The sequence below is a fragment of the Chiloscyllium punctatum genome, chromosome 6, assembly GCF_047496795.1.
Source record: "Chiloscyllium punctatum isolate Juve2018m chromosome 6, sChiPun1.3, whole genome shotgun sequence".
Classification (NCBI taxonomy): domain Eukaryota; kingdom Metazoa; phylum Chordata; class Chondrichthyes; order Orectolobiformes; family Hemiscylliidae; genus Chiloscyllium; species Chiloscyllium punctatum.
In genome coordinates, this window is record NC_092744.1 from 28,881,623 (window position 1) to 28,905,303 (window position 23,681).

General features: G+C 42.5%; 1 protein-coding gene across 2 annotated transcripts in view; it reads left to right on the forward strand.

The window, feature by feature from the left end:
• Positions 1 to 23,681, forward strand: part of LOC140478808 (myoneurin-like) — a 46,359-nt gene that overhangs the window by 17,273 nt on the left and 5,405 nt on the right. For both annotated transcript variants that reach the window (XM_072572207.1, XM_072572208.1), the window contains exons 5-7: positions 10,037 to 10,215; positions 11,088 to 11,171; positions 17,532 to 17,618. In XM_072572207.1, coding sequence (XP_072428308.1) covers positions 10,037 to 10,215; positions 11,088 to 11,171; positions 17,532 to 17,618 — 350 coding nt within the window. The remainder of the gene's footprint in view (positions 1 to 10,036; positions 10,216 to 11,087; positions 11,172 to 17,531; positions 17,619 to 23,681) is intronic.

A 23,681-nucleotide genomic window follows, 5' to 3' on the forward strand; every position in this document is an offset into this window, starting at 1 on the left:
GGAAGAAAGTTAGCCACCAGGATACACGAACACCAGCTAGCCACAAAAAGACACAACCTTCTCTCCCTCGTAGCCCTACACACGGAGGTAAAAAAACCCACCATTTCGACTGGAACAACACATCTATCCTGGGACAGGCTAAGCAAAGATGCCAGAGAATTCCTAAAGGCCTGGCACTCCAACCACAATGCCATAAACAAACACATAGATCTAGATACCATCTATCAACTCCTCAGAAAACGAACAGGAAATGCCATCACCACAAACCCAGGAACCCCATCCAGGACAAACATATAAATAGAAAGCAGGAGACAACAGCTTCGCTTCACTTGGAGATCGCCATTGATGATGTTACCTAGCCAGGTAATCAAACATCTGGACATCAAATCTACAGCTCAGCGAGCAAACCTACACCCTAATCCCATTCTTTGGCTTTATCCTCCTAATGTTCTTCAGGGAAGGAAACTGCCATCCTTTCCTAGTCTGGCCTAAATGTGACTGCAGACCCACAGCAATGTGGTTGACTCTTAACTGCCCTCTGGGCAATTCGAAATTGGCAATAAATGCTTGCTTGGCCAGTGGCGCCTTCGTCCCATGAATGAATAATAAATATATGTATGTGTCAGTACTTTAGTCCTAAAATCTGCCCTTATAAAATTACTTTTACATGAGAGTTGCTCAAACCCATTTTTGCTCCTTCCAAAGAAGCTTTGAGAAGGTTGTGCTGAACTGCCTTGAGCCGATTTATTGGAATTCTTTTTGTGTAGTACACCCACAGCGTTGTTAGAGAAGAAATTCCAGGATATTAACACAGTGATAGAGAAATGACCACAGTTTGTTTTTGTGATGTTGTTTGAGGAATAAAGGTTGACCAGGGCACTGGAAGGATCTTCTCTGATCCTTTTCAGAATGATTTTTAAATTAATTCTTGGGTGTGGTTGTCACTGGACAATCTCTAGTTGCTCTGGAGAAGTTGGTGATGGTGAGCTGTCTTCTTGAACCACTGTGTGCCCACACTTTTGGCAAGAGAGTTCTAGGGTTTTGACCCAGCGACATTGCAAGATTGGCAATCTGCTGCCCTTTTCCTTCTAGATGGAAGTGTTTTTTGGTTTGAAATGTATGGTTGGAGGCGCCTTTTTTTTAAAATTCATTTGTGGGACTTGGGCTCACTGGCTGGCCAGCATTGATAGGCCATCCCTATTTCCCCTTGAGAATGTGGTGGTGAGCTGCCTTCTTGAATTGCTGGAGTCTAGTTGTTGTGGTTGACCCACAATGCCGGTAAGGAGGGAAATCCAGGATTTGACCCAACGACTGTGAAGGAACGGCGGTATATTTCCAAGTCAGGATGGTGAGTGGCTTGGAGGAGAACTTGCAGGTGATGGTGTTCCCAAGTATCTGCTGCTCTTGTCCTTCTAGATGGAAGTGGTTATGGGTTTGGAAGGGGCTGTCTAAGAATAGAACATAGAACATAGAAGAATACAGCGCAGTACAGGCCCTTCAGCCCTCGATGTTGCGCCGATCAAAGCCCACCTAACCTACACTAACCCACTATCCTCCATATACCTATCCAATGCCCGCTTAAATACCCATAAAGAGGGAGAGTCCACTACTGCTACTGGCAGGGCATTCCATGAACTTACGACTCGCTGAGTGAAGAACCTACCCCTAACATCAGTCCTATATCTACCCCCCCTTAATTTAAAGCTATGCCCCCTTGTAATAGCTGACTCCATACGTGGAAATCTTTGGTGAATTTCTGCAGTGCATCTTGTAGATAGTACACACTACTGCTACTGAGCCCCGATGATGGAGGGAATGAATGTTTGTCGTTGTGGTACCAATCAAGTGGGGTTGCTTTGTCCTGAATTGTGTCAAGCTTCTTGAGTGCTGTTGGAGCTGCACCCAACCAGGCAAGTAGGGAGTATTCCATCACACTCAGATTTGTGCCTTTTTAAATGGTGGATAGACTGGGGTGTCAGAAGGTGAGTTCCTCATCGCAGTATCCCTAGTCTCTGACCTGCTCTTGTAGCCACAGTGTTTATTTGGTGAGTCCAGTTGAGTTTCTGGTCAATGGTAACCCCAAGAATGTTGACAGTGGGGGGATTCAGTGATGGTAATACCATTGAATGTCAAGAGGTGGTGGTTAGAGTGTCTCTTATTGGTGATGGTCATTGTCTGGTGTTTATGTGGCGTGAATGTTGCTTGCCACTTGTCAGCCCAAATCTGGATATTTTCCAGATCTTCTTGCATTTTAGCGCAGAATGCTTCAGTTTCTGAGGAGTTGCAAATGGTGTTGAACACTGTGTAATCATTGGTGGACATCCCCACTTCTGACCTGATGACAGAGGGAAGGTCGATGAAGCAGCTGAAGATTTTTGGGTGTTGATGAGTAACTAGAGTGTGTTTTGTAGTGGTGCACACTGCTGCAATTGAGTATTGGTGATGGAGTGAGTGAATATTTGTGGATGTGGTGCCAATCAAACAAGTCACTTTGGCTGAAGCAGCATTTTATGTACAGATTCACCCGAGGGGTTGGGGGGGGGGGGGAGGAAGAGAAGTAATTACTTGTCATCCTCACCACTTGCCTTCCTACCCATTTGTTGACACAATCACATTGCTGACAGCTACAAAACAATAGAATGTTTGGGTAGCAGGTCAGTTAAACATTGATTTACTATTGAGTTAACAATTTAGCTTTCAGAGGTTAAGATCAGAGATATTGATTCCTGGAGATTTCTGTGATTCTCAAGAAATATTTTCTGCAAGCGGTTTGGTTTTCCTCAAGGGTTATGTTGTTACTTAGCGATGAAGAGATAGCATTACTTCCTTGCAAGCCTTAACCACAAGTGAACAACTCTCAAGTCAATAGCAAAACAGGAACCAATCTGCAGACTGTAACTCTGCAACTTGCAGCACTAGACCCTTTCTAAATCTCAGTTTGTTTGTCAAGGAACTAAAGTCATTAAACAGTTCTTTATTTTTGTTTTGGTTGTCTTTCTGCCAAAGTCTGACAGTCCCCATAAGACACTGCAGTAGAATCTGCTTTGCCATTAAATGATGTTATAACTCATCTGATAATCCTCACCTCTACTTTCCTGCTCTTTCCCCATAAACCTTTATTCCCTTACTGATTAAAAATCTATTTCAGCCTTCAATATTTTAAAATATAATTAGAAATCATGCAGACTCTACATCCATCTGCATTAAAGAATTCTACAGATTCACAGTCCTCTCAGAGAAGAAATTACTTGTCATCTTCACCACTTGCCTTCCCATGTACATTTGTGTCATCTGCAAACTTGGATATAGAACGTTGATCTTTCTTCATCCAAGTCATTAATGTACATTGTAAATGGTTGTGGCCCTAGCAATGATCCATGTGGCACTCCACTACTTGTTGCTATCATGAAAACGCCCTCCTTATTCCAACTCTGTCTTCTATTAGTTTGTCAATCCTCTATCCATGCAAATATGCTACCTTCAACACCTAGGGCACTTATTAAGTAGCCTAACATGTACTTTTAACAAATGCTTTTGAAATTCCAAATATATTACATCCATTGCTTCCCTTTTATCTATCCAGTTTGATACCTTAAAGACTTGTAATAAATTTGTTAAGCATGACTTTTCCTACATGAAGCTGGACTGATATTGCTTAAGGTAAAAACAATGACTGCAGATGCTGGAAATCAAATACTGGATTAGTGGTGCTGGAAGAGCACAGCAGTTCAGGCAGCATCCAACGAGCAGCAAAATCAACTTTTAATCCTATTTTGTATTTTTAATGCTCTACTTTTACATCCTTTATAATAGACTCTAGCATTTTCCTAATCTCAGATAGAGTCATAGAGATGTGCAGCATGGAAACAGACCCTTCGGTCCAACCAGTCCACGCCAACCAGATATCCCAACCCAATCTAGTCCCACCTGCCAGCACCCGGCCCATATCCCTCCAAAACCCTTCCTATTCATATATCCATCCAAATGCCTCTTAAATGTTGCAATTCTACCAGCCTCCACCACATCCTCTGGCAGCTCATTCCCTACACATACCACCCTCTGCATGAAAAAGTTGCCCCTTAGGTCTCTTTTATATCTTTTCCCCTCCCACCCTAAACCTATACCTTCTAGTTCTGGACTCCCCCACCCCAGGGAAAAGACTTTGTCTATTTATCCTATCCATGCCCCTCATAATTTTGTAAACCTTTATAAGGTCACCCCTCAGCCTCCGACGCTCCAGGGAAAACAGTCCCAGCCTGTTCAGCCTCTCCCTATAGCTCAATTGGCCTACATTTTTTGTCTACTTCTATTTTAAATAATGGTGTCACATTGGCAGTTTTCCAATTCTCTGGGAATCTAATGATTCTTAAAAGTTTGCTATCAGTGGATCCACTATCAATGTCTTCTAGCTACTTCTCTGGTTCCCCATTTTCATTCTCTGAGGGGCCTGTGTTAACTTTGATGTCTTTCTCTTTATATTTATAATAAGCTCTTGCTGTCTGTCTTGATATTACTTGCAAGTTTATCTTTACCTCAAAGTTTATCCTTTTTTTTGATCAGCTTCCGTTGGTTTCTAAAACTGTCCCAATTCTCTGGCTTACCACTAATCTTTGCCACAGTGTATGTTTTTTTTCCTTCAATTTGATGCTAATCTAAACTTTCCTGGTTGACTTACCCAGTCCTCAAATCTCTCTTTATCACTGCAATACATCTTTGTTGTGAGTCATGAACCATTTTCATAAACATCTGCATTGTTCCTCAGGTGTCTTTGCTGCTTAACTCCTTTTCCTGTCCACTCCAGCTAGCTCTTCCCTTGTTCCAAGCAACCCAAGTTCCTCCCTTTCAAGCTAAATGCTAAATTCTGCCAAATTATGGTCACTGTTCCCGAGGGGATCTTTTTCTGACATCATTTATTAAAACTGCCTCATTACATATTATAAGATCCAAAATAGCCTAATTTGTGATTGGATCCATAACACATTATTCCAGGAAACTGACCCAAACACACTCAGTTTTTTTTCTCGTGGCTAACTCTGCCAACCTGATTATTCAAATCTGCAGGATGATTAAGGTCATCCATAATCAACAATATACTGTCATCTTTTTAAATGCCGTGATTATCTCCATATATTTTCTCTGTCTCACCATATATCTACTTACAGGAGTACCTAATAGACAATTCCTACCAGTGGCATCTTCCAGTTTTTATTTCTTGTCTCCAGCCATATAGATTCCAAAATTTACAATCCAAAATCATTTCTTACTACCATACTTGTTTCATCCTGTATTAGCAATGGTACCCACCACATTTTCCTTCCTGCCCGTCTATTAGGTAAATACCTCAATATTGGATTCCCAACTTTGATAACTTTGTGATCATATCTCTATGTTGAGTATAAAATCTTATCCAGTAACCAGTAATTGTGCAATAAATTCATTCATTTTGTTCTCAATACTGTGTTCATCCAAGTAAAGAGCTGTTAATTTTGCCTCTTCACCACTTTTCCCTCTTTGACACTATTTAATGCTGTCATTCCATGTTTGTACACTGTCTCTTCCTGTTGCATTCTGGCTGTCCTGGAAAGCTGTCATCTCCTCTTGCTTTGCAAGTCTACATTTTCATCCCCAGTTAGTTCAAAGCGCTCTCTACAGCCCTAGTTATTCAATTCAACGGACACTGGTCCCAGTATTGTTCAAGTTAAGCCCATCCCACTAGAACAGCTCCCTTCACACCGTGAAAAGAGGCCATTTGGTCCATCGCATCTGTACTGATCTTCTGAAAAACATTCCACCCTAACCCCTATCCTATCCCCAAACCCCTGCATTTACCATGGCTAATCCATCTAGCCTGTGCATCTTGGACACTATGAACAATTTAGTACAGCCAATTCATCTAACCTGCCCATCTTTGGACTATGGATACATGTAGCAGAAACCCATTCAGACATGGGGAGAATGTGTAAGTTCAACACAGACAGCCACCCGAGGCTAGAATCAAACCCAGGTCTCTGGTACTATGAGACAGCAGTACTAACCACTGAGCCAGTGCTTCTACCCTACTAGTGCGAATAACCCACAAACTGAAACTCGTTCTGCACACTCCAATCTTTGAGCCATATAATGTTGTGACTTTGTTTACCGTATGCCAGTTTGCCCATCTCTGGTGGTATTTATGAGGTTATTACCATTGAAGTTCTGATGTGTAATTTCGCTCCTAATTATTCAAAACCTTTCTGCAGAACAACCTTTCTAGTTTTACCAATGTTGGTATCATTTCTAAGTCATAATTTTGAGGTCCAGTAAGGAAATGTTTAAGTTTGCATAGGCCCTACCAAAATTTGAGGTAAAGGTTGTGGAGATGTTGTTTATGTCATGTGTGAAAATGACTAAACGAATGAATTAGACCACGTTGCAAGGGAAATCCATGGGATGAATCAGGGTTTGTGAGGACGTGTCCAAAAACAAAAAGCCACAGATGACATTGTAGCTTTAACTACAACTAAGAGACCAGAGTACAGAAGAAGTATATAGGCTAAACGAGACGTATGGAATTTTCTGTCTAAAGGGAAGATAACCCCTTTGATTTCTTCAAAGGAATCGTTGAAGTCCATAACTATACTAAGGAACACAAGGGCTGCTTAAACTCTTCATGTTGGAAAAGATGGGTTATACCAATGTTTAGTGATGCCATTTGAATGCCACAGCTTCATTCCAGAGGCTATGAATAAATTTATAGTTTATTTCACTAACAATGTAGTTGATTTAGATGATGTCATAGTATAGTGGAATTATCGATAGACTATTAATCCAGAAACTGTGCTAATGTTCTGGGTACCCAGGTTCAAATCATGCCACGACAGATGGTAGAATTTGACTTCAATAAAAGTAAAACCTGGAGTTAAGAATCCACTGATGACCATGAAACCTTTGTTGGAAAAAACACATCTGGCTCACATAGCCCTTCAGGGAAGGAAATCCTCACTGGCTATGGCCTACGTGTGACTCCAGACCCACAGCAATATGTTGACTCTCAACTACCCTCTGAAATGGTCTAGTAAACTATTCAATTGTGTCAAATGCTACAAAATCTCAACAAAGACATGAAACCAGATGGATCAAATTGACCAAATCAAGTTGACTCCGCAGAATCCTCCATAGAAACATCTGGGGGCAAATATCAAAACTGTGAAAGCTGTCTCTGAAACTAGTCAAGCAACAGTCTGACATAGTCATCTTTATGGAATCACACCTGACAGACAACATCCCAGACACCACCATCACCATGTCTGGAAATGTCCCACCAGCAGGACAGACCCACCAGAGGTGGGGGCACAGTGTTGTATAGTCGGGAGGGAGTTGCCCTCAACATTTGATTTCATGAAGTCTCATGGTTTCCGGTTAAACATGGGCAAGGAAATTCCACATACCATCCTCCCTCGCTGATGAATCAATACTCTATGTTGAACAACACTTGGAGGAAATAATGAGGGTGGCAAGGCTGCAAAATGTACTTTATTCAGGATTTCAAAATTCTACCGTTAGGAGTGGCTCAGCAGCACTGGTTGATCTGGTTGGATCTTAAAAGGACAGAGCTGCTAAACTGGTTTGCGGCAAATGGTGAGGGAAAACTAGACTTGATCTCATTCCTTACCAATCTGCTGGCTGCAAATGCATCTGACCATGACAGTATTGGCAAGAGTGACAACTGCACAGTTCTTGTGGAGATGAATTCCCACCTTTACACTTAGAATACCCACTGTTTGTGTTGTGTGGCACTATCACTGTACTAAATGCGTAGACTTCAAATAGATCTAGCAACTCAAGACAAGGCATTCGTACTGTGGGCCATCAGCAGCAGCAAAAGTTGTACTCCAGCACAATATGCAACCTCATGCCCTGACTTATCCCCCACTCAGTTATTACCATCAACCCAAGGGATCAGCACTGGTTCAATGGCAAAAGCAGAAAGGCATTACTGGAGCAGTACCAGGCATAACTAAAAATGAGCTGTCAACCTAGAGAAGCTACCAAACAAGACTACTTAGATGCTAAACATCATAAGCAGCAAATGATAGACAGAGCTAAGTGATCCCATAACCAATAGATCAGATCTAAGCTCTGCAATCAGTTGGAATCATATGTGCCACATAGGAATACAGTTGTGATTGTTGGAGGTCAGTCAGCTCAGCTTCAGGACATCTCTGCAGGACCTCTTCAGGGTAGTGTCCTAGGGCTATCCATCTTCACCTGCTTCATCAATTACCTTCCCTGTAACATAAGGTCAGAACTGGGCATGTTTACCAATGATTGTGCAATGTTCAGCATCATTCATAACTCCTCAAACACTGAAACAGTCCATGGTGAACCACAACAAATTCTGGACAATGTCCAGGCTTGAGCTAACAAGCAACAAGTAACATTCACGCCACACAAATGCCAGGCTATGACCATCACCAATAAGACCATCTCCATTGCCCCTTTGACATTCAATGGTGTTACCATCACTGAATCACCTCCTATCAACATCCTGGGTATGACCATTGATCAGAAACTCAAGTGGAATTGCCACATAAACACAGTGGCTACAGGGGACAGGTCAGAGGCTAGCAATATTACAACAAGTGACTCACCTGTCTCCCCAAAGCCTATCTACTGTTTACAAGGCACAGGTCTTGTAGGGCAATCTAGGGCAGCAAAATCAATATCTTTCAAAACCAAGACCACTTCCATCTGAAAGGACAAGGGCCTTTGGAATGAGAGACTGTTCAGGTGGAATTGTTCATTTAAACTATTTAATATAAAGATTATTTACATTTCTGTACTGGAAGAGTTATTTTAATTGCAGACCCATTGTTTCAGGTGTGAGTTAAAGGTTTAATAAACGCTAAGATAGTGTAAGGGGAAAAGAAGGATGATTGAATGTAGACCTTAATTCATTTTTTGTGTATCACGTAGCTTGTGATGAAACACATTTCTAAAATAGTATGGCCATTCCTTTAGTATCTTTGGGTCAGAATCTTAGAATTTCCTTCCTAATGGCATTGTGAGTTCACCTGTAGAACATAGACTGCAGCCATTCAAAAAGGCTTCACCACCTTCATAAAGGCAATCCAATCAGTGATGCTTGTACTGGGAAAAGGGTTGTTTTTAAAAACCAAGGATTGTGGGAAGGATTGCTGCATTTTTTTTAAAGCAGGCTCCCAACACTGATTCTGGATTAGTAGTGCTGGAAGAGCACAGCAGTTCAGGCAGCATCCAAGTAGCTTCAAAATCAACGTTTCGGGCAAAAAGCCCTTCATCAGGAATAAAGGCAGTGAGCCTGAAGCGATTGTAGATACACTGATTGTAGATACTGTTTACATTGCTGCTTGTTCAAGTGGTGGGGGAGGTGTTTAATGCAGATTAGCTGGAACCAGGAGGATTATATAAAGTGAGATTCAGCTGGTAACAAGTAATTGGTCTGTGGTGTGGTGATCAGTTTCAGTGGCTAAGGCCATCTGCCTTATACCAACTATGTGATCAGCTTCCAGATACCTAATCAGTGTTTGGGTGTGAATGATATTGTTAGAAGCCTTTGGACCTCCAGACTAGGTGGTAGTGCTCTCTCTCCAGCCACTAATAGATCCAATTGGGAATTGAATTGAGAAACGTTTACCCAGAGAATAGTGAAAATGTAGAACCAATGCACATAAGAAGCGATTGAAGCAATTAGTGTTGATGCATGTTTAGGGGATATGTGTCAGGGTTAAATAGAGTTTTAAAGAGATTTGTGCTGATCATAGGAACTGCAATGGGCCATTTGTTTCAAATGATCTTTTTCATGTTCGAAGTTGAATATCTCCTGGAAATTGTGATTGAATCTGCTTCCACCAAGTTTATAGCAGTACCTTCTGGACCATTATCATTTCTTGCATTAAAAGAAAGTTCTTCTAATCTCTTAATTAGATGAATTACTATTTATCTTCAGTCTGCATCCTCTCATTACCAGATTCCAGTGTGCCATTTTCAAAGTGTTTCTCTGGCCTTGTTTCTACAGGAAGCACAGTGGGGAAAAACCATATGTGTGTGACCGGTGTGGCCAACGCTTTGCTCAGGCCAGCACTCTTACGTACCATGTGCGACGTCACACAGGAGAGAAACCTTACATCTGTGATACGTGTGGAAAGGCATTTGCTGTTTCGAGTTCACTCATCACGCATGCACGGAAACATACTGGTATGATCTGCTCAATGCAGGGCTCTATATTAATATGTAACTTCATGGTTTAGAAGAGGAAGAGATAACTTGATTGAAACATAAAACCATGAAGAGACTTGACTGGGAGGATGTCAACAGGGTATTTCTTTTTATGGGAGAATTAGGGATCATTGATTAAAAATCAGGGGTTATTGATTTAAAACAAAGATAAGTCAAAATGTTTCTTGAGATCCATAATGATATCAAACCTTGAGCGCAGTTTCAACGGCACTCCAGAAGCTTGACATCATTAATAAACAGCTAGGTTGATTGGTACTACATTAGCACCTAAATGACCTTTGACCTTCAAGGCCAAAACGTTGTATGATTTCAAGAAGCTATTGAAGCTGCACTCATCCAACCAATAGGGGAGTGTGCTGTCACATTCATGATTCATACCGTAAAGATGGTTGAAAATACGGGGGAGTCCAGAGGTGATTACTTGTTGCAATATTCCCAGCCTCTGACTGTTTTTTAGTCACAGTGATTTTATGACCTGATTGCATCCAGAGTAAGGTGTGTTTCAATGAGTATGTTCTGAGCTTCCTTGGTCCAAACTGGATCTGATCAGCTGTCAAAGCCAAGCATGTTCTGCTGCTTGTGTACTCCAGCACTGACCTTCTGCCTTGGCACTAAGAGTATTACCAACTGAACCATGCTGGCACAATATAAAATGGTATGTGACTGGTGCAGCTGGAGACCGTATGTCATGGCAGGTGATTTATTGTGAGGGAGAACAAGAACTAAGGCCCCTCTTATCACTCATAATTAGTCACTGACAATGATAATTTTAAACTGTTTCAGGTTGTTGAAAGTATGTTACACAACCATGTTCACTCTGTCTGTTGTAGGTGAGAAGCCATATAGCTGCCGGACATGTAATAAAAGTTTCATCTCTTCAGGAGAGCTGAATAAACACAGTCGATCACACACTGGTAAGTAGTGGCATTCTGAGGTGGTCAGGAAACTATGTTGGTCCTCAATCAGCAGAACTTTAAAATTCTAGTGCAGATTGTTAACTTATAGCTTTCCCAGTGGACCAATTAATAAAGAGTACTAGCAACTGAACCCCCTTACTCTCAGTTTGGTTTGGTACAGAGGATAGTTTTGGTAGGGACGCATGTGAGGGTAAAGTAAGCGAAAGAGGCAATGGGGAAATCGGTGGAGTAAGTGAATGATTGAAAATGAATGTGTTGGGAACAAGGAAGATTGCAGCCTTCATGGGAATTCTGAGCAACTCAGCTGCTTGAGGATGGATCAGGGAAGGTATTGCCACTTGCTGTACAAGCAGAACATGAGGAACTGCTGAATGAGTGACTGTGGCCATGCAATAACCATTGCACACATGCTAAACTCCTGCACTCAGAGATTCTGTCCTGTTTATATCACTGTCATTCACATCATCCACTGAAACCCTTGAATAGATTGTTAACCTTGACATCAAGCTACAAGTGCTTCCCCAGCTATACAAATAAAGGGCACTAAAAATAGAAAATATGAAATAACCAACTATGAGCTATAATGAAATCAGTGTTAGACATAATAGCAGTTTTGGAAATCTTGAACAGCTCTCCTAAATGCATATTAGCTAGTATAGCAAGTCCAAGATGAGAGAGTTTAGTCCAAGTGGAGGAAGTTCAGGAATGGAAATGACATGATGGGCAAGCTTTTCTACGGTGGAGATAATAGGTCAGTAAGTTTAAATAGTTAAGGAAAAGGACAACGCTAGACCAAAAGTTTTAAATTGGAGAAAGGCTAATTTTTACTTAGCTGCCGGGTGTTTCATGAAAGTGGACTGAAAGCGGCTAATTGTAAGTAAGTCAAGGTCAGAGCAATGGAGGTATTCGAGAAACAGGGAGGGAGGGTTCCACTTAAAAACATGGAGAGAAATCTCTGTAGTGTTACCTGAGCCACATGCAATTTGGCTTAATGGAAATCAGATTAAAGAGATGAATGAAATACTGGAGCAGGTACATATGTGGTAATGGAGGAGACTTGTGAAATATTATATGTCATAAATGCACTGAGGAATTTTCAAGTAATATAACATCTTTGAAAGTATATATTGTCAGGCAGGCCCAAGTAAAATGTATCTCAGGTTGCTTAAAGTTGTAAGGAAGAAATAGCAGAGGCTCTGACCATTATTCTACAGTTGTCTTTAGCTGCAAGCATGGGATCAAAGGATTGCTATCACTACCATTGTTTTAAAGAGGGAAGAAGGCAGAATTGTTAGAATCATGGAAAGCCATTCAGCTGCCATGTCTATGTCAGTTCTCTGCTACAGCAATTCACTTTGTTCCACCCCTCCATCTATTGTTCTTCATTTTCTTTCTTCAGATAAACATGCAGATTGTTTGAAAGCCTTGAGTGAGCCTACCTACACCACAGTCTAGAATAGAGTGGTGCTGGAAAAGCACAGCAGGTCAGGCAGCATCCAAGGAGCAGGGAAAATCGACATTTCGGGCAAAAACCCTTCATCAGGAATATAGGCAGGGAGCCTGCAGGGTGGAGACATAAATGAGAGGGGGGTGGGGAGAAAGTAGCATAGAGTACAGTAGGTGAATGGGGGTGAGGATGGAGGTGATAGGTCAGAGAGGAGAGTGGGGAAGGTAGCAAAGCGTACAATGGGTGAATAGGGATGGGGATGAAGGTGATAAGTCAGAGAGGAGGGTGGAGTGGATAGGTGGAAAGGAAGATAGGCAGGTAGGAGAGGTCATGAGGGCTGTGCTGAGAGCTGGGGTGAAGTGGGGCAAGGGGAAATGAGGAAACTGGTGAAGTCCACATTGATGCCATGGGGTTGAAGTGTTCTGAGGCGGAAGATGAGGCATTCGTCCTCCAGGCATCAGGTAGTGAGGGAATGGCAGTGGAGGAGGCCCAGGACCTGCATGTCCTCGGCAGAGTGGGAGGGGGAGTTGAAATGTTGAGCCACGGAGCGGTGTAGTTGATTGGTGCAGGTGTCCCGGAGATATTCCTAAAGCGCTCTGCGAGGAGGTGTCCACTCTCCCCAATGTAGAGGAGATCGCAGCGGGAGCAATGGATACAATAAATGATGTGCAGGTGAAACTTTGATGGATGTGGAAGGCTCCTTTGGGGCCTTGGATGGAGTTGAGGGAGGAGGTGTGAGCGCAGGTTTTGCAATTTCTGCAGTGGCAGGGAAGGGTGGGTTGTTGGGGGGGCGTGGACCTGACCAGGTAGTCACAGAGGGAATGGTCTTTGCGGAAAGCAGAAATGGGTGGGGAGGGAAATATATCCCTGGTGTTGGGGTCCATTTGGAGGTGGCAGAAATGTCGTCGGATGATTTGGTTTATGTGAAAGTTGGTAGGGTGGAAGATGAGCACTAGGGAGGTTCTGTCCTTGTTACGGTTGGAGGGCTGGTTTGAGGGCGGAGGGGCGGGATGTGGATGAGATGCATTGGAGGGCATCTTTAACCACATGGGAATGGAAATTGTGGTCTCTAAAGGAGGCCATCTGGTGTGTTCTGTGGTGGATCTGGTCCTCCTGGGAGCAGATGCGGTGAAGGCGGAGGAATTGGGAATACGGGATGGCATTTTTGCAGGAGGTAGGGTGGGAAGAGGTGTAATCCAGGTTGCTGTGGGAGTTGGTAGGTTTGTAAAAAAAATGTCAGTGTCAAGTCGATCGTCATTAATGGAGATGGAGAGGTCCAGGAAGGGGAGGGAGGTGTCAGAGATGGTACAGGTGAATGTCAGGTCGGAGTGGCACACTCAGGCAGCCATTCCAGACCTGAACACTTACTGCTTCTTTTGCCATTTACATTAAATTGGTATTCTTTGTTTCTGAACACTCCTAGCAGTGGGAACAGTTTCTCCTTATCTCGTCTTGTCCAGACCCTAAATGACTTTGAATGCTTCAATAAAATCTTCTTTCAGCCTTCTCTCCAATCAGTCCACATAACTGAAGTTCCTCATCTTCAGAACCATTTTTGCGAATCTTTTCTGTCCTTTTCTCATGCTTTCACATCTGTCCTCAAATATGATGCCCAGAACTGGACACCAGTGGAGGCCAAACCAATTTTTAATGCAGGTTTATTATAACTTCCTTGCTTTGGTACACAATTCCCTATTTATAAATCACAGGATACTATATGCTTTACTAACCATTCACATAGCCTGCACTGCCACCTTAATTCTTTTCACACATATCCCCAGGTCTCTCTGCTCCTGTACCTTGTTAAAATTGTGCCCTATATTTTGTTCTGTGCAATTTTCTGACCAAACTGAATCACTTGACATTTCTGTTCAATTTTCTGCCTACCCATTCCACTCTATCATTTTAGATTTCTACACCATCCTGTTAATTCACAGCACTTCCAATTTTATGTCATCTAAAAATTCTGAAATTGTGCCTTGTACACCAAAGTCTAGATCATTAATATATTCCAACAAGAATAGGGCTGGAAATTCTTGTATAACATCCTCCAGTTCAAAATGTTCTGTTTCTAATTATGCTGCCAGGATCATAGCCATTGCAAGGTTTGTGAAGGTTTGTAGCTCAGGTTAAGTTTTAGGATGTAGGTTTGCTCGCTGAGCTGTGGGTTTGATATCCAGACGTTTCATTACCTGGCTAGGTAACATCATCAGTGGCGACCTCCAAGTGAAGTGAAACTGTTGTCTCCTGCTTTCTATTTATATCTTTCTCCTGGATGGGGTTCCTGGGGTTTGTGGTGATGTCATTTCCTGTTCATTTTCTGAGGGGTCTATCAACCCCTCTGAATCCTAGTAGCACACAAACCCACCAACACTCTCAAATAAAAACTAACAAACTTAAAAGACCCAGTACAACCCATGGACAAAACCAACATCATCTACAAAATTCCATGCAAGGACTGCCATAAACATTACGTAGGACAAACAGGAAGGAAGTTAGCCACCAGGATACACGAACACCAGCTAGCCACAAAAAGACACAACCTTCTCTCCCTCGAAGCCCTACACACGGATGAAAAAAAACACCATTTCGACTGGGTCAACACATCTATCCTGGGACAGGCTAAGCAAAGACATGCCAGAGAATTCCTAGAGGCCTGGCACTCCAACCACAACACCATAAACAAACACATAGATCTAGATGCCATCTATCAACCCCTCAGAAAATGAACAGGAAATTACATCACCACAAACCCCAGGAACTCCATCCAGGAGAAAGATATAAATAGAAAGCAGAAGACAACAGCTTCGCTTCACTTGGAGGTCGCCACTGATGATGTTACCTAGCCAGGTAATGAAACGTCTGGATATCAAACCTACAGCTCGGCGAGCCAACCTACACCCTAAATCATAGCCATTGCAATTGGCCCTTTTAGACCATGACCTTAACTTTACTATCACGTCTGTTCTGCGTTAACCTATCAAACACCATTTGGAAGTCTGTGTACACCACATTAACAGCATCATGCTCATTAACCCTTTCTATTATCCCCTCAAACAAAAACTTTAGTTAAACATGATATACCCATAACAAATCAGGTTCTGGTTTTCCTTAATTAATCCACATTTGCCCAAGTGACTACTAACTTTCTCCAAAATTCTTAATGCCATCACCATTGCCTGCACCAGCTAATGTGCAACCTAGACTTGTACAAGTTCAACCTTCCTCAAAAACAGATTCAGTTATCCAGGAATCTAAAGCCTCCTATGTCAAGTGATGCATTACATCTATTCAATCAGCCTATTCCTATATTTATTATCCCCTGCTGCCCTCATGATGGACGGAAGGTCATCGTGAAGCAGCTGAAGATGCTAGAACTCAATCCTGAAGAAGTCTTGCAGTGAAGTGATGTCCTGGGACTGAGATGATTGACTCCACCAACCACAACCTCCATTCTTTGTGCTAGGTATGACTCTAGCCAGTGGAGAGTTTTCTCCATAATTTCCATTGACTCTACTTATGTTGATGGTTCCTGATGTAGAGGTAATCACGCTCACCTCATCTCTGGAGTTCAGCTTTTTTTTGTACATGTTTGAACCAAGGCTGTAATGAGGTCAGGAGTTTAGTGGTCTTGGCGTAACCGAGTCTGAGCATCATTGAGCAAGTTATACCTTTGCTAGCGTTGCTTGATAATGCTCTCGAAACCCTTTTCCATCATTTTGCTGATGATCAAGAGTGGAGTGTGTGGTGCTGGAAAAGTGCAGCAGGTCAGCAGCATCTGAGGAGCAGGAGAATTGACATTTCAGGAATGAGGCTAGTAGGCCGGGGGGATAATAGGAGGGGGTGGGGCTGGGAGGAAGGCAGCTGGGAATGTGATAGGTAGATGAAGGTGGGGGAGGGGAAGGTTTATGGGTCAGAGAGGAGCCTCCAACTCAACACTACCCTCTTGCCCTGTCCATCTTCCTTCCCACTTATCCACTCCACCCTCCTCGCCGACCTATCACTCCCCCCTACCCCCCCACCCCCCGCCACCTTCATCTAACTATTATGTTCCTAGCTACCTTCTCCCCCACCCCAGCCCCACCCTGCTCCCATTTATATCTCAGTCCCCTTGGCCCACAAGCCTCATTCCTGATGAAGGGCTTATGCCCAAAATGTCGATTCTCCTGCTCCTCAGATGCTGCCTGACTTGTGCTTTTCCAGCACTGCACTCTCAACTCTGATCTCCAGCATCTGTTTTGTTTTGTAATTGAAAATACCTGGGAAATTTTCTGCATTGCTAGGTAGATTATAGTGTTGTAACTGCACTGGAACAGCTTGACCAGTGTCTCAGCAAGTTCTAGAGTACAAATCTTCAGTCCTATTGGCAAAATGTTGTCAGAATCCATAGCCGTTAAATTATCCACTGCCTTCAGCCACTTACTAATTTTACATTGAGTGAATAGAATTGGCAGAAGACTACGTCTGTGATGTTATGAACTGAGGAAGGGGTGAGATAGATCATTCACTTGCCATTTCTGCCCAAAGATAGGTGCAGATATTTAGCTTTGTCTTTTGCACTGTGGGTTATGGGGAGCAAGCTGGGCATTTGGACTAGGATTCGTGCAGGGCTGGGTGGACACAGTAGAAGTCGTGGCTTCACGTTTAGCTTTGAAAAAGGGCTTATAGTAAGTATGTGGTGAGTGAGATTAGTTTAAGGATTGATATAAGGCAATGGGAGAGAGAGGGGCATTGGGATTAGTTTGGGTTTGATACAGGGCTATGGATACAGAGCAGAGCAGCAGGATTGATTTTTGGAAGTGTGGCCTAATTCTGATCCTAACTGAAATTTCCATTAAGAATCAGAAGAATTTTCTGCATGATAATTTGAACTATTTACATAAATATTTATTTTAAAATATTCCTTTCAGGTGAAAAACCTTTTGTCTGTGAATTATGTGGAAATTCATACTCTGATGTGAAGAATTTAAAGAAACATAGCAGTAAAGCTCATGATGGTGAGTATTTTCATCAAATTGTAAATACTGGCAGTGCAGAAACACGTTATTCAGCCCACCTAACACCAAGATTTTCGACATAATACATTGTCTTCTGAAAGTTCCTATGAAATCTGATACTGCCAACTTTCCAGATGTTAAAAACCTATTTGAGGAATTGATACAGGGCTATAGGGAGGAAAGTGGATAGAGGAATGCCGATTGTGACAGGGTCAGTGAGTTTAATTTTGATACTGATACAGGGCTATGGGGAGAGCACAGAACAGTGGGATTGAGAGCAGTTTATGGAAGAAAGCAAAGCAATGGGATAAATTTGAAAAGAAATTGCCCATTTCCTTTCTAGTTTGTTTACCAATTATTTAGGACTATGTTTCAACCAATTTAAGCAGGATAAAAATGATTTCCTTCTTTGTCTCAATCCTTTACTCGTCGCAAGGTTTGAATTTAAAAAGGAAAGTGACATGTCCCATGAGATGTCAGAAATGAGTCACATTTATTTCATAATAAATAATTAGCTTATTACAAACAAAACTTAGGTTAAGATAATTCAGAAAACATTTGAACTGTGCAAATGTGTACAACTACCCTTCTTGAAAAATGCTATGGACACATACATAAAACCTACACACAATGTAGAACACCATGGGAACGGGTTCTTTGGCCCACCATTTCTGTGCCAACCATTATGTAATTTAAAACTAATTCTCTCTACCTGTACATGCCGTATCCCCTCTATTCCCTGCCACCTTACGTCTGTCTAAATCCCTGTTCTGTGCGCTATGGTATCGATCTCTACTTGTCCCTGCTAACATGTTCCAGGCTCCTTCCACCCTCAGGGTAAAACTCTGGCCTTGTACATCTGTTTTATATTTCTCCTCAATCTCACTTTAAATCTATGCCCTCTAGTATTTGACATGTTCACCCTGGGGAACGACTCCACCTATCTGTGCCTCTCAATTTTATATACTTCTGACAAGTCATCCTTCAGCCTCCAATGATCTAGCAAAAACAATCCAGGTTTGTCCAACCTCTCCTAAGACCTAATACGCTCCAATCAAAGCAACATCCTGATAAATCTGATCCATCCTTTCCAAACCCTGTACATCTTTCCTACAGTGTGGTGACCAGAATTTTGCATAATGTTCCAAATGTGGCCAAACTGAAGTTTTATACAGCTACAACATGACTTGCCAACTTTAATACTCAGTGCCCTAACTGATAAAGGAAAACATGCGTATGCTACCTTTACCACCTTATCCACTTGTGTTGCCACTTTCAGAGAGCCATGGATTTGCATCCCAAGATCCCTCTGTTTATCAGTAAATGGAACGCCTATCTGCACAGCTTTCTGCCTCCTGTCTGCTCCTCCGTTAGTCCCACAGCGGCTGCAACCAATCCATGTGGTTGGAGAGGAGCTACAGATGAACGTACTTCCTGCAGACATTGTTTTCAGCGTCGTTCAACTTCTCACTGATCTCCCACATCTCCCAGGAGGAGCATTCCACTCCATTAACTGCTGCTACTATTTCTCTAGTATCTATTAGATTAAAAGGAAAGGCAATGCTGATCGCCCTCCTCAGCAAAAGCCAATGCTCATCTAAACCTGTGCTTTAACCTCAATAGCAGCACTCCAAAGTTGCCATTCCCTCCAAGAGCTTGCCTCCCTTTGACATGCTGCTGGTAGGAACAAAAAGGTATTCTCGGAATCTCCCAGAATCCTCCTCAGTCACTTTTCACTCCTCTGGTGACTATGGCCATCTGTAAGTAACTGTGACTATTTGTAGGCAGGCTTATCTTAAAATTGTGAAATAACAGTCAAATTCAGAAAATAAAAGTGGACCACAGCTGAAGTCATTATTCACACAAGCCTTAGCATTGGACAAGAGAACAAAGAACAATACAGCACAGGAACAGACCCTTCGACCCTCCAAGCCTGAGCCACTACATTTTGCTCTTCCAGGCTAAAACTCTTACAGGAACAGTAATCCTGTATCCCCTTCTTATTCATGTTTTCACCCTTCTTAAATGCTGCTTTATGTCTGCTTCCACCATCTCCTCTGGCAAGGCATACCAGGCTCTCACCACCCTTTGTGTGAAAAGCATGCCTCGTGCATGTGTTTGAAATTTCTCCCTTGCATCTTGAACCTGTGTCTCCTCGTAATTGACCTCTCCACTCTGAGAAAAAAGCCTCTACTATCCATGCCATTCTCAAGATCGCCCATCAATCTCCGATGTTCCAGTGAAAACAAACCCAGTCTAGCGCACCCTTCTTCACAGCTAAAATCCTCTATATTAGGCAACATACTGGTAACCTTTTCTTTACCCCCTCCAAAGCATCCACATCCTTCTGGTGGTGTTGTGATCAGAACTTGCAATATTCCAAGTGTGGTCTAACTAAAGTTCTATAAAGCTGCAGCAATTTACTGTATAATTTCCATCTGTACTTGACCTTCCAAAATGCATCACCTAACATTTGTTTGGATTAAATTCCATCTGCCATTTTTCTGCCCACGCCTCCAACTGATCAATATCCTACAGTATCCTCTGACGATCCTCCTTCACCAATCTTTGTATTGTCTGCCAACTTACTAATTAACATAGAACATTACAGCGCAGTACAGGCCCTTCGGGCCTCGATGTTGCACGCCCTATCATACTAATCTGAAGCCCATCCCACCTACACTATTCCACGTACATCCATATGTCTGTCCAATGACGACTTAAATGCACTTAAACTTGGCGAATCTACTACCGTGTAGGCAAAGCATTCCATACCCTTACTACTCTCTGAATAAAGAAACTACCTCTGATATCTGTCTTATTACTATCTCCCCTCACTTTAAAGTTTTGTTCCCTCGTGTCTACTGTCCCCATACTTGGAAAAAAACTCTCCCTGTCCCCCCTATCTAACCCTCTGATTATCTTGTATGTCTCTATTAGGTCACCTCTCAACCTTCTTCTCTCGAATGAGAACAGCCTCAAGGCCCTCAGCCTTTCCTCGTAAGACATTCCTTCCATACTAGGCAACATCCTAGTAAATCTCTTCTGTATCCTTTCCAAAGTTTCCACATCCTTCTTATAATGCAGTGACCAGAACTGTACACAATACCCCAAGTGTGGCCGTACCCGAGCTTTGTACAGCTGCAGCATAACCACCTGGTTCCGGAACTCAATCCCTCTATTAATAAAGGCCAAAACACTGTATGCCTTCTTAACAGCCCTGTCAATCTGGGTGGCAACTTTCAGGGATCTGTGTATATGGACACAGATCTCTCTGCTCATCTGCACTCCCAAGAATCTTACCATTAGCCCAGTACTTTGCATTCCAATTACTCTGTCCAAAGTGTCTCACCTCACACTTGTCTACATTAAACTCCATTTGCCACCTCTCAGCCCAGCTCTGCATCCTATCTATGTCTCTCTGCAACCTACTACATCCTTTGTCACTATCCACAACTCCACCGACCTTAGTGTCGTCCACAAATTTACTAACTCACCCTTCTAAGCCCTCATCCAGGTCATTTATAAAAATGACGAATAGCAGTGGACCCAACACCGACCCTTGCGGTATACCACGAGTAACTGGACACCAAGATGAACATGTTCCATCAACTACCACCCTCTGTTTTCTTTAATCCCATTCCTCTGCATTTTGTATAATAGCCTACTGTGGGGAACCTTATCGAACGCCTTGCTAAAATCCATATACACCACATCAACCGGTTTACTCTCATCTACCTGTTTGGTCACTTTGTCAAAAAACTCAATAAGATTCGTTAGGCACGACCTACCTTTCACAAAACCATGCTGACTGTCCCTGATCAGATTATTCTTTTCTAGATGGTTATAAGTCCTATCTCTTATAACCTTTTCCAACACTTTACCAACAACTGAAGTGAGACTCAACTGGTCTGTAATTACCAGGGTTGTCTCTACTACCCTTTTTAAACAAGGGAACCACATTTGCTATCCTCCAGTCTTCAAGCACTATTCCTGTAGACAATGATGATTTGAAGATCAATGCCAAAGACTCGGCCATCTCTTCCATTGCTTCCCAGAGGATCCTAGGATTAATCCCATCTGGCCCAGGGGACTTGTCTGTTTTCACACTCTGCAGTATTTCTAATACCTCGTCCTTGTGAACCTCAATCTCTTCTAGTCTAGATGCAAGTATCTCTGTATCTTCCTCGCCAACATTTTCATTTTCTATAGTGAACACTGTCGCAAAATATTTATTTAGTGCTTCCCCTATCTCCTCTGACTCCACACACAACTTCCCACTATTATCCTTGATTGGCCATAATTTAACTCTCGTCATTCTTTTATTCCTGACATACCTATGGAAAACCTTAGGGTTAACCCTGATCCTATCCGCCAACAACTTCTCATGTCTCCTCCTGGCTATTCTGAGCTCTCTTTTTAGGTCTTTCCTGACTTCCTTATAACCCTCAAGCACCCTAACTGAGTTTTCACATTTTGTTCTAACATAAGCCGCCTTCTTCTTGACCAGGGATTCCACTTCCTTAGTAAACCACGACTCACGCATTCTATATCTTCCTCCTTGCCTGGCAGGTACATACTTATCTAGGACACACAGGAGCTTTTCCTTGAATAAGCTCCACATCTTTAATGTGCTCATCCCCTGCAGTTTCCTTCCCCATTCTACGCTTCCTGAATCTTTCCTAATTGCATCGTAATTTCCCTTTCCCCAGCTGTAACTCTTGCTCAGTGGAGTACATCTATCCCTTTCCATCACTCAAGTAAATCAGCTACATTTTCCTACAAACCCTTTATGTAGATCACGAACAGCAGAGGTCCCAGCACTGATCCCTCTGGAACTCAACTAGTCATTGCCCTCCATTCTGAAAAGTATCCTTCCACCGCTACCCTCTGTGTCCTTTGACTAAGCCAGTTCTGTATCCACCTTGCCAGCTCAATCCTGATACCATGTGGCTTCATGTTTTGTACCCATTTGCCATGAGGGATGTCTTTTTGTACCAGTTACAGTTGGTAAATTCCCCATTAAGACCTCTTCATTTTCCAGCAATGAAAACTTCCCTTTCAGAACCCTCTACTTGGGGTAATGCAATATTCCAATGGTTTTTCAGTTGTCAAACTTTGAGATAGGTTTCAGGGAGGAGAGACAGCAAAGCCTGTTCCATTCAAATTTAATAGCTTTATTACAAACCTCTAACTGGATCATGTGACACAGTTTGCCAAAAATATTATATACTTGATGACTCCAGTCGAGCAGCTTGTGTTCTTGATAAACGCAACATTTTTTTCCCACTGCAGCCAATTTGTTTTGTTTTCAGAAGTGTCCTGTCCAAAGTGCCCAAGATTTGGATGTATGTCCAATCAATAATATTTAAAGTTAGCACCTCAGATATGAAGAGCCATTGGCATCAGAATTATCTTGAATCACAGTAACCACAGAGCCCTTACTCTACCATTAGTATTAATCCATCAGTCTGGGAGACTAACTGCTCAATAAAGTATGCAAAGGGGGTATACGAGCAACAGAACCAAGCATACCTAAAAATGAGTTGGCAAAGGTACAAAATTATATTTCGTACCTTAGCAGCTTTATAGAACTTTAGTTAGACCACACTTGGAATATTGCGTACTACCAGAAGGATCTGGATGCTTTGGAGAGGGTACAGAAAAAATTTACCAGGATGTTGCCTTGTGTGGGGGATTTTAGCTATGTACTATATTTGCATAGTAGAAGCAGCATGCATAGACAGAACTAAGCGATCCCACAATCAATTAATCCAGTCTAAGCTCTGCAGACCTGCATTCAGTCATAAATGGTGGTTTAGTGGTGCTGGAAGAGCACAGCAGTTCAGGCGGCATCCAACGAGCAGAGAAATCGACGTTTCGGGCAAAAGCCCTTCATCAGGAATAAAGGGTGGTGGCTAATTAAACAACTACAGGAGGAGGCTTCACAAATATCCCCATTGTTAATGATGGGGGATCCCAGAAACTCTGCAAAACACAAGGCTGAAACATTTGTAGCCATCTTGAGCCAGGAATAGAGGAATCCATCTTGGCCTCCTCCTG